Source organism: Leuciscus leuciscus (assembly GCF_965113295.1).
Source record: "Leuciscus leuciscus genome assembly, chromosome: 11".
NCBI classification, from domain to species: Eukaryota; Metazoa; Chordata; class Actinopteri; order Cypriniformes; family Leuciscidae; genus Leuciscus; species Leuciscus leuciscus.
In genome coordinates, this window is record NC_138735.1 from 28666217 (window position 1) to 28677970 (window position 11754).

Consider the following 11754-nt stretch of genomic DNA (forward strand, 5'->3'; position numbering starts at 1 on the left):
ATTAGCACAGCAAAAGCAAATAATTCGCAAATGGGAGGAATCGAAACTACCGTTGGACTTAAGTGTAATAAAATTCTAACTGCAATTCTTTCCAGACGCGGCTGTTATTTAAAGTGCGAACGCGTATACATAAAATACAGATTTATGTGAAGATAAAAATTCTAAATTATTACAGAGTCGAAAATAGCCTTACCTTGACTTAAATGGTACACTGAAACAACAGCAGAACTGGATATTTAAGAAAGACCACCAGCACGCTCTGACCGTCTCACAGACTGACCACTTGTCCTGTTTTTGAGAATTTGTATCCAAAAAAAACAAAAAAAACAGTATGCCTTTTGCCTGCTTTGATCAAGACAGGATATAATACATTTGAACATTATGTTCCTTATGTGAAAACATACCAGTGGGTTGGGTTGGTTTTGCAACTGGAAATCTGGGGTTTCCTTCCTGGCAGGCACGTATGTTTGTCCGTCCCCAGGCTCTGGTGAACTTGGTGAAACTACAAAAAACTGAAGTTTAGAATATGGTGAAGTAATGTTGATCAAAATGGTGTTTTGTATTAAAACATGGCACATTTGGGATATGTTTTGTTAGTGTTGCACGTGTATCATCAAGGCTGAGCTGGTCAATAATTCCAATAAATCAGCATGAGCTTTATTCTAATCAATAGATTAAGTTAAAGGGATACTCCACTTTAAAATGAATATACTCACCCTCATGTTGTTTCAATCCTTTATGAATTTCTTTCTTCTGCTGAACAGAAAGGAAGATATTTAGAAGAATGTCAGTAACCAGACAGTTTCTGGGTCCCATTGACTTCCATAGTATATTTTTTTCCTACTATGGAAGTCAATGGTATCAGAAACTGTCTGGTTACTGACATTCTTCTAAATATCTTCCTTTCTGTTCAGCAGAAGAAATAAATTCATACAGGTTTGAAACAACATGAGGGTGAGTATATTCATTTTAAAGTGGAGTATCCCTTTAACATGTAAACAAACGCTAATATTTAATGGTAATGGTAACGTGACGTAGTATTTGAAGTTAATGAATAGCCCCTCACAAACTAGGACCACACGGTGCACAAGCTGCGTTTCTACAAATGATTAAATTAACCAATTCAACTCAAGTAGTCTCTAACATAAAAGTTAAAATCCAACTTACAGAGCAACAATTATTTATTAATCTGATAATTAATATACGAACTTACCGAGCCAAATACCGCCGCCATTACTGAAGATTCGCCCAATATTACTGAATATTTCTGTCCTTTGCAGAGTCATCCTCCTCATCCTCATCCTCATGATCCTCTGTCTCTTCCAGGGCCTCCTTCTCCTCCAGGGCTGCTTGCAAAGCCTGCTCTTCCTCCACACTGGGGTCCTGGGCCTCGGTGATTTCGGGTCCGCTGGGGTGTTCGCTGTGGGACGGTGGAAGCACTATTGGGGTGTAGGCCTCTCCGATATACTTCAACCCCCAACCAATGTATATGTTTCCAAACTTCTTGCCATTTTCAGAAGCATAAGCATAAGCTCCAGGCCAGAGGATGGAGCGCAGCACAGCGATGGAAAACTGAGGAATGAGGTTAGAGGAGATCATGGAGCTCCAAGGTGGGGTGTCATGAATCTTTGCATCCTCAGACAGAGGCGTCAGAAGAGGAGGCCCAATCTCAGGCTCCAGCTCATCAGGTTTTTCCTCCTCCTCGGCATCTTCGTCAAAGTCATCCGCTGACTTAGGAGTTATGTTTACCCACACACAGCGGCCCTGTGTAAGTATGTGCTGTACATGATGGACCCATAGATTCAGAGACTCATGAGCCATCTCGTGTATAAGATTGCCCTCAAAGTTAGGATTCTCCTCAAAGGTGTCTCGCAGTTCTTCATCCTCTCCTTCATCCTCTCCTTCATCCTCCCCAAACTGGTAGAATCCCGCAGGGCTGACGTGCGTGGCGGCTGAGATCCGTGCGATCTGGGCACGCAGGTAGTTTGCCTCATTGCCGGGAAAGGGAGGGAAACTTACAACAGGAGCATCAAGCCTGCCTGAGAAGAGCCTGCGGATCTGCCGCGCTGCTGTGATCTGAGCGGGGGTGACCGTCGGCAGTCTGACCCACGGCATGCCGGGCTGTTGACACACAAAATAAGAGAATTTATTAACGCCAGTTTGATTTTCTTCCTTTGGCACTGGCGCAGGTGGCATGTAAGTTGATTTAGGGAGTGGATCAGCAGCTTCATCCTTGTCCTCCTGTGACTCTTCCTCTCTCTCCTCATTTGATGGTTCTGTGCTCTCCTGCTCCTCCTCCCCGTCACCCTCTCTGAATTCCCCCTCAGCCACCAGGTAGTTGCTCTGTGTGCCGAGGATCTTGCCCCAGAATCGACAGCGCTGGAGACACTGTGTGTCCACCAGTTGTTTCAATGCCAGAAAGATTCTCTGCATCTCCTCTTTCCCCAGACCCACACCAGCTTGCTCAAAGAAGAACGCCAGTTCTGCAACATTCGGTAGAGGAGAACCCAACAGCTCTTCCTCGTGATCATCTTCCCTGCCTGCCGCACATTTGAAGAGTGTCTTCTGCTGCTCGGCCAGCAACTGAGCTGAGGATGAGGAGGATGGATTGTCACGCAAGGTGTCCTGTTTCTCCTGAAGGATACTTCCTTTCAGCTCGCGACTTATGCCCTCGATCACATCGACTGCATTCTCTGGACGCTCATCCATAACTTTTGTTAACATTTCTACAAGGTGATCAAAGAGATTGAGATTTGTTTTAGTGCTGTTCTTCATCATGTAAGCCTTAAAACAAGCTGCCGCCTGTAGTCGCTCATGGTTCAACGCTTCCTCGGTCATCGTAGTAAACTTAAAACTGCTGCCGACTGGGGATATTTTGGGGATATTTAATTTAATTTTATCAATCAATAAATTCCTCTTGAAACAAACTTTGTTGTATTATTTTAATTTAATACTGTGAAGCTGCTTTAATACAATCTGTATTGTGAAAAGCGCTATACAAATAAACTTGACTTGACTAATTAAAAACAAACAAATGTTGTTTTGAAGGTCGTATTTATACTGCCGATTGCGTCACCACCGCGTCATCACCGCGTCACCACAGCGCATCTTACGATGGGCGATTGCGTCATCGCGGCGCGACGGAGGCTAAAAGCGACACCAAATGCTCCATTCTTTCCCCGTTAAAGGAACATAGACAGTATTTAAACTATAAAGTATATAAAAATATAAAAGGAAGGATACAAAACAAAAACGGATCCTTAGTGGCCTATTCTACCCAATAAGTCATTGCGCGCCGGTGACGACAGCATTATTATTTTATTTTTTAAAGGCGGCTGAGACTAGAGTTCGGTGGTGGACAGCAAATTCACATTTAAATCTAAGTATTATGTTTTCATTTACTCAAATAGCTAGCGAAACCACAGTTAAAGTTTCTTATAAACTTCATCTTAACTCCGTCACCATTGCGTTGCTTCATTTGTCAGGTAGTTTGAGGCAAAACTTGTGCTAATATTGTAATATTCAATTGCACTAGTCTATCTCACTTGTGTATTATAATAAATACCACTCACCCTATAAAGCCCACAAAAATAAGAAAAGCCTTAGATAAGGCAATGGGGTTTCACTTTTATGTGTATTTGTAGTGCTGTCATGCAAGCTATGTGGTTTTAACTAAATTTGAGTATCCAGAAATATGATTTCTTAAGTATTTTGTATGCATGTCTTGATGTGTCATATTTTGCAGTGTTAACAATGCACTTAAGATTGCACCCCTGTGTTAAGTACCCCTTTCTGCTTTTTTAGAGCAATTCAGGAGAAAATGGGTCTGGGGAAGGTAACTGCCGTACCAAAAAAAAAAAAAAAAAGGGACATCTTAATATAAATATATATATATATAAGAAAATAAAAAGTAAAATATATAAGAAAATTAATACACACATCTTTGCTGAAATGTAGTGCTGTTGTTGTTGTTAACAAGGTTCATTTGCTCTGCCCTTAGGATTGCAAATGTCCTGGGACAGGTGAGGGTGTGTGAACTGAAACTTGGCCCTGGTTTATCCTCATGGATGAGGTGTTGGGACAGAGGCATTGCACCAACCCCCCTGTCATCATTGCCTTAATCCCTGAGGACACACCAGGGCAGAGTTCAGCAGTGGGTGCCCACGGTGAGGAGGAGCCAGGGGCACCAGCAGCACCAGCAGGAGCAGCACCAGCACCAGCACCAGCAGCACCAGCAGGAGCAGCACCAGCATGAAGGCGGCGAGACAGAGGATGAGTTTTTGGACTTGATCAGAGAAGACATGCAACTGAGAGGGAGGCAGAGGCGAGGAGAGCACAGGAAAGAAGGGAGAGGATGGACAGGCTGTTTTCTCTTCTTGAGAGAATGATTGAAAAATATATTGTTTAACTTTTTTTCACTTTTATTTTTCAAAAGGAAAGAAATTCTGTACATTATTTTTATGCAACTTTAAATGTGTAAATAAAAGAGAATGAATTGTTCTGGACATTGTTTCTTTTTGTAATGACAGTCATAATTTCTACATGAAACAAATTCTTCTATACCTTTTAAAAAAAATAATTAAAAAAACATTTGTTCTATAGGCTACATTAAAGAACTTTTTCCAACATATGTTAAACATAACAAAATCAACATAAACATTTCAATTTACAGTAAATAAAATAAGAAAAAAAAGTAGACTTTTATTGAGCTGAGCAGGGAGGCCCTGGTGGAGCTGCTGGACCGGGATGGGCTGCCCCTGGTAATGCCTTCTGCTGGTGGGACATCATCTGGGATGGTCTCCAGAGTGTTTAAGTGCATATTTGCATATTTCCACTATCCACTAAGTTGTCTACCAACAGGCTTGCAGGACAAACACTTTTGTGGAATTTGCAAGGGAAAAGGAGAATTTATTTGATCGTTGGTGTACTTCCATGAAAGTTACCACTAAAGAGCAGAGAATTAGTGCTCTTAGAGGAGTTGAAACATTGTGTTCCTCATGCTGTAGCTGAACATATTACTGAACACAAAGTGAATAAACTTTCTGAAGCTGCTATCATGGCTGATGAATTTGTGTTAACCCATCGGGGGTCATTCAGTTTGTTCAGCTTTAAGAATGACATGAGTAAGTCTGTGTTTTGCTCTCAAGCTAAGACAAAGTCTCCAGTGATGAGTAGGAACGTTAAATGACGTGGTCATTTATTAGTTTCAAAGCTGATTTTGGCAACACTTCATAATAACATTCATTTAAAAGTTACCAAACATGAATACATTTATATAATGCTTAAAATCATTAGTTCATGTACATTCAAGCAGCTAGAAACTATATAATTTTATACATTTTCATATACATATTTAAATGTTTGTTAAAGTTATTAAGTCTTGGTTAATTAAATCTCCAATTAAGACACATTGAAAAAAAAAATTTTTTTAAATGTAAAAATGTTTACATCAAATGAATATGACTGATGTAGTGCAGTGTATGTTTGTAGAGTGTGTATCTGAAACTCTGCGAGTCGCTGCTCTGGTCGTGTGTTGCAGTGAATCCTGATTCTTCAGCGATCTCCTTTACTCTGTCAGCAAAACCTGACACTTGCTCTTTTGAAAGGTCCAACAGGAAGCTGAACAAGAAAAAACAGTGATAATGAGCATTCAGGGGTTTTGCTTGCAAGCTATGCATCAAAATGTTAGCATGAGCATGAATGTAAGTTTGATTTGTGTGTGTGATGATGGACTCACTTCGCTAACTCTATCACCAGAGCAGCATCAGGCACTGCGATCGCTCTCAGAGAAGAATCGAGCTGATGAACCATACTGAGAAAACAGAGATTGTGTTATCATCAGACAGTTTATGCTGGTCACTCACACACAAACTCAAGCACTGTTTCTGTGAGCTGCGTATGAACAGGCTTCACCTGGCTGAACAGAAGATGCTGTTGAACAAGTTCCTGTATTTGTTTTTGAGGGGAAGTTTGTTGAGTGAGTCTGGAGACAGAAATGACACTTTCACTCCATTCAGGCTCAGCAAATCTGCAAAAACACAAGAACCCAAAATAAATGCTGAAAACTCTCAAAACTATTTAAAGCAGCACTGTTTGATTTGTTTACAGCACTTCACTGGCAATAGATGTACATTGTTTTGACATAATAGGATGTTACCAAGCACTTGTGTCTGTTGCTCAGGTTCTGTGTGAGTTTGAGAGGAAGGGGGATCATTCTGTATCTTCTCTTCTGTTGTGAGACTGTCTGTGGATTGACAGCAGGAACTCGAAGGGTTTGGTACATCTTCATTCAGTAAAGAGCTCTCTCTAGTGGCAAGACATTCAAACAACGCCAGGACGTTCACTTCTGAAATATCCTGAGCCGTCTGAGAGAGAAAGATGGACAGAGAAAGGTCAATCATGATGGAAATTATTGCAATATAATATACAGTTTATCATGCAGTGACAAGCTATAAAGATAAGTCATACATGTGGTCTTGGACAGAGAAAATAAGTAATGCAATATGATATTTTTTTTTCATGAGGTTTTTGTTTGTAACTTAATTTTGGGGGGTATTAGGGGTTATTAAATAGTTCCTGTCACCTTTACATGTTGATTGTTCTGTTTCTTCAGGAGGTCTTTGTTCTCGGTCTCTATGCCGAAGGACAGTTACGGACCGGAGACGATGTCCCCTCAATATCCTCTAACAGCGACCCGATCTCCACGCTGGTACAAACACACACACCGTTGCATGACAGTGTATCATGGCTCACAACTATTATTGTAGACAGTCAATCTACTCACATGATTGAACACTCTGACTCTGATTGGCTGTTTGGTAAAGCCCCTCCCTCATTTCAAAGGCCACACCACTTTCCCTCCATTTCACATACTGATGTTTGCTGATGACGTCACACTAAGAGAAAAATCACAGGATTTTGTAGAACAGTAGTGAGGCAGGCTTTATATCTTTTACTAAAACCATAAAAAAAACTATTTTGTTACTTCAAATAAATTAAATTAAATCCTATCTTTATTTAAGCTTATTTTATTCCAAGCTAGTTGCCAAGGAAACACTTGTCATTTTCGTTTAGTTTCACTCGCGGTACTAAAATAACTGAAATGGAAATATAAATTAATAAAAAGTATGAATACACACACACACACACACACAAAAACTACAAAATTAGTAAAACTAAATTTTTGTTTCTTTATACATGGGAACATGGAAAAAGTGTCTGCTGTGAATCGTAAATATGTAATTTAGGTGCTGTTATTCGGAAATTGCCTAAACAATCACATTTTAAATAAGATATGGGCTGAAATAAGTCTAATTGTTAAATAACTGTGTAACATCCAGTAATTTGAGTCTTATTGCACGGCTCTGATTGGCCTTCCGGAGTGCAGGTGTATAATAATGTCATGTTATTTGGTACATACGCCTCTCTGGTGCAGTTTCATGCTGAGATCCCAGTCGAAACACCCCTGTCGTGAGTCGTAGCGAGTCCCCAGGTGCTGCCGAACACGGGCGTCCCAGACCTTACGCACACTTGCTGGCACTGACGGTGGCCGTTCCCACAGTTTAAAGATCCGGACCAACTCATCTCTCTCCTTAAACTGATGATGAAACAGCAGAGGAGTGGATATCACTGAGATGAGTTTGATTATGACATGCAGTATATAAACACATATATGAATGTCTGCTGGACCTTCAGAAGGCTTGTATCAAGGCAAGGATGGGCGTGCGAGTCAGAGGACAGAGTGTTTGTGATGGAGAGAGAGAGTTGAGCCGTGGCGTGTTTTAAAGTCTCTTCCGTCTCTTGGCGAATCTCAGAATTCCCAAACACCTCCAGAAACACTTCAGTCTTTTCTAAAATAATATAAAAAAAACAAATAAACTTCCTCGACTTGATCTGATCTGAGTATACAAACATGAATGCAATATGTGACATTTACAGTGTACAAAAACTAAAAACAATGTAGAAAAAAACAGAAGTACATTTGTATTTTTACACCTTTCCCTAACTTGAAACAACAGGAATTGTCCAAATGTATATATATAAAATTTAAGTCTATTATGTCTCATTTGTATTATATATTTATTATAATCTTTAAAACATTTGTAATATTTTAAAATGTGTGTATACATATACTATGCTGGGAATTATAGGTTATAAACTTATAACTATAACTATGTCATAATATATGAAGGTACGTACTGTGTAGACTCATGTTCTCAGGGGTCTGAAGTGATAAATATAGTAGCAATAATTGTCTGGCAACAACCTCCATATTGTTCTCAATCACCCAAACCTGCAACATGCCACATGTCTCATCATTAATACATTAACATGCACAGAACAGTTGATTTATGTTGTGGTAATAATATGCCATAAAGGCTATTATCATGCTGTATGTAACAGATTCTGAGGTCACACACACATGTAGTGTATCAGAGTCGGTCAGTCCAGTGATGGTCTTCAGGATGTGTCTGGGATCTCCACTGCCCACCAGCAGGACATTCAGCTCTCCATCTGACCTCACTGTGTTCTCTGTATAGAAAATACATCACACTAATGTATGTGAGCATTGATCCATATTTACAGTGTTTTGTCAGATCCTGTGATGGTTTATGCTTCACCTGAGTTCAGGAGGTCTCGTGCTGGTCCGAATCCCCACCAGGTCACACACCCGCGCCCTCGACAGTCCGACCGGCGCTCATTCTTCACGAGCACTACGACTTTATAAAACAGGATAATGCCTGAATATCCTCCTTCTTAGCGGACTGTTGTGGATTTTGGTTAGCTAGCAGCTGGCTGAACTATTTTATTGAAGTTTAACTATACAAAAACAACAACAAAAAAACACGTACTCACCTCTCGATTCTCCATCCGGGTAAACGCAAAAATTGCTTAGCAACAGGAAGCGCGCGCCGTCTGGAGTAGTAGGACCATAGACTGTAAAAAAAAAAATATATATATATATATAGAGAGAGAGAGAGAGAGAGAGAGAGAGAGAGAGTAGGACACAAGCACTGGTCTTGATTCAAGAACTCAAAAAAAGTATCTTATTCATATCTCATGTCTCAGTGACAAGTGAGACAACGTTAAACGCACTGGGAATTCTTGTTGAAACTCGGGATTCAGGAAAACCTAAGCTCAGTTTCAATCTAAAAAAAATGTTTTACATTAACTTAATTTATCTATAACACTCTATACAGGTAGGCATATACTTTAACATATCCATTATTAATTGCAATGAATATTCAGTGTAGCATTTACGTGGAAGAACGTAAGAAATGTCACCTGATCAGCTGACGTGATTACACTATTTCCAACAGAAATCTCACCTGACTAGTCAACAAGCTGGGAAACGATTGTTGCTGTTAACAGAAGGAAGGTAAGTAGCCTACATTTGTTTATTTTGGCAGATAATTGATACGTATTTTAAGATACAATTGGATCGTATGTTGAATTAGCTATAATAACCACATATGAATTGCTCTTCAGAATGGGACATGGCATCAGAAATTAAAATGTTTAAAATACCTTTATTGTTTTGAAAAAAAGTTATACATAACACTGGACCTCGTTCAGAAATATAATAGGTGTATATTTGTTTCAGTCGTACAAAAATTGGGTATGTAAAAAATATTCATTTATATTTAACGTCACAATTTCATTATCATTACAACTAGCAAACGGCAGCGTTTATGTATGTATCTAGGCGGCTTATTATTATTATTTACAAAAGACATATACGGATTTCGTGTACACTTATCTGTTTGTTTTTTTTGTTTTTATCATATCTAAAGCATGATTGTCTGTTCTGCCAGTAGGGGGCAGTATCATGCCTAATATATTTTCATGCATTTGTACAAGTTAGGCTACCTTTTATTTAATTTAATTTTTTCTAAATTTACTGTAAATATAATAATAATAATTTATGTATAGTAATTATGTTAAGAATCATATTAGGCCTATGTTAAGTTTTATTATAATAATAATAATGTTTTAAAAAGCTAGATATTCACAGACAGTTTCATATTACCGTGTTTTCTAGGCTTACAGTGAATTTTCTGTCAGTGTCTCAGCTGTGCAGAAATGTTAAAAACAGCTGAAGCTAATATATGTCAGAAACTAAGCAAGGCAAGTCAAAACAAACATTATCTATAAAACTCTAATGCTTCGGCTGAGTCTCACTGAACATAAAACACTATTATGACATGTTTGACAGGTATATTTTTTCTTTATTAATTATTCTTTTCTCTCTCTCTCTCTTCTTCAGAGTTGTCGCTTGTTTTCCAGTCTGACATTGCATATTTTAATCCTGGAGATGATGTCGTTCTGTCATGTCATCTTGAGCCAGCCATCAGCGCTGATGGAAATCATGTGGAATAAGGAGGATCTGGTCTGCCATTGTAAGGATGGACAGATGATAGAGAGCTATGTTTTCAGTTTTCAGGAGTTATCTCCATGACAAATATCTGCAGACTGGAATAGTTCACTTGCAAGTGAAAGGTAAGATGCTGTTTTAATACATATACATTATTAAACTTTTCTTCTCCAGCTTATTTCTGTTCTTTCAGTACTGCATGTTTCATGTCTGTTGTTGTATATTTACTGAATATTGCAGGTTAACATTGACATTTAAAATTTTGTTCTAGTTAAAATATATAAAAAGGCAAAGCATGTAACATTTTTACTTGAAAATGTCTGAAATTCATAGGATTAGAAACAAAATATCAAACTAAGTGGCATCTGCAAACAAATGATGCTACTGCTTTTCTCAGAACCGGCTTCACTTTTCTGAACCACTTTTTCAATTATTTTTAATAAGCTGCTCTCATGGTTGTGTTTCATGGATGTGTTTCTCAAATTCATTTAAATTCTCTACAACTGAAGAATGTTGGTAACCAAACAGTTTTTGAAAAACTCATTGACTTCCATTGTATGAACAGAAAATGTCTTATTTTATGAAGAAAGAAATTGTACAGGTTTGGAACGTAAATAATAATGATTGAATTTTCATTTTTAGGTCAACTATCCCTTTAACATGTGACTTACAGCATCATTGCAGCTGTATTTGTTTTGTGATTTGGTTAGTTCAATATTAAGCATGTCCTGTTTCTTTGCTTGTGTGTCAATATTGCAGTGGATAGACACCATCATGATCAAAACACAAGACGAACAAGAGGAGGCAATACTGCCACTCCGCGGGAGTGTTTCAACACACTGACACCGAATCAGCAAAGTGAAATAACATCAGAATTTGTCATTTTACCTACAATGGCTAGGACACATGCACAAGAGAACCCTGGAGCAACGATGCAAATGGATCAGGAGAGGAGACAAGAGAGTGAATCCACAGATATACAGTCACAGGTATAAGAAAGAGAAACATCACAATCAGTCTCAACACTACCAGGAGATACAACACAAACACAAGAGAGATCTAGAGACAGAATGCCCAGGAAGTACAAATACACATAAACATAAAAAAAGTAGGAGATATACAGTTATTACTGGTCTATAAGGGTTAAGCATGTCAATAGAACAATCTTAAAATCCTTGTGTAGTTAATTGACCGTACTTGATGGATGTGTCATGTTGGACTCTGGAATTAATCACATTTTTGTGAAATCACAAAAACCACACCCTCCCTCCAAAAACAAACCTCTAAAATAAATTTCTATTGATCCACAGATGTGAATGACCACTGTAAACCGCTGTAATTCCTTGGCTGAGGAGTCGCACCATTACTCTTGATACAGA

At 38.7% G+C, this 11754-nt stretch overlaps 2 protein-coding genes, 1 long non-coding RNA gene and 1 pseudogene across 10 annotated transcripts in view; 2 read left to right on the top strand and 2 right to left on the bottom strand.

Moving 5' to 3' along the window:
- The window catches only part of LOC309509429 (radial spoke head protein 4 homolog A-like), a gene marked incomplete at its 5' end in the record, with an annotated part of 106611 nt that extends 103773 nt beyond the window's left edge, over nucleotides 1-2838 (bottom strand). For 2 of the 3 annotated variants that reach the window (XR_014209900.1, XR_014209901.1), the window contains 2 exons: nucleotides 405-502; nucleotides 1214-2838. Coding sequence is in view for 1 of the 3 variants with exons in the window: in XM_082184134.1 (XP_082040260.1) it covers nucleotides 1255-2838 (1584 nt within the window). Of the gene's footprint in view, nucleotides 1-350; nucleotides 513-1213 lie in introns of those variants that run through there. The other variant, XM_082184134.1, reaches the window with a different exon arrangement.
- Nucleotides 2839-3163: 325 nt separating this feature from the next.
- On the top strand, nucleotides 3164-4505 carry LOC309509461. Its single transcript, XR_014209905.1, has 2 exons — nucleotides 3164-3485; nucleotides 4001-4505. It is a non-coding gene; the product is annotated as an uncharacterized lncRNA (long non-coding RNA).
- On the bottom strand, nucleotides 4484-8834 carry LOC309509437 (dynein axonemal assembly factor 3-like; annotated as a pseudogene). The gene is made up of 11 exons (XR_014211653.1): nucleotides 8622-8834; nucleotides 8423-8532; nucleotides 8200-8293; nucleotides 7690-7850; nucleotides 7421-7597; nucleotides 6785-6896; nucleotides 6584-6706; nucleotides 6158-6365; nucleotides 5914-6028; nucleotides 5738-5812; nucleotides 4484-5619 (listed from the first exon to the last, which is right to left on the bottom strand). The product of XR_014211653.1 is annotated as a dynein axonemal assembly factor 3-like (transcript).
- A 1606-nt stretch (nucleotides 8835-10440) lies between these two features.
- Nucleotides 10441-11754, top strand: part of kcnc3b (potassium voltage-gated channel, Shaw-related subfamily, member 3b) — a 65501-nt gene continuing 64187 nt past the window's right edge. For 4 of the 5 annotated variants that reach the window (XM_082184120.1, XM_082184115.1, XM_082184116.1 and 1 more), the window contains exon 1: nucleotides 10571-11364. In XM_082184120.1, the coding sequence (XP_082040246.1) occupies nucleotides 11269-11364 (96 nt within the window). In that variant the 5' untranslated portion in view covers nucleotides 10571-11268. Of the gene's footprint in view, nucleotides 10501-10570; nucleotides 11365-11754 lie in introns of those variants that run through there. The other variant, XM_082184114.1, reaches the window with a different exon arrangement.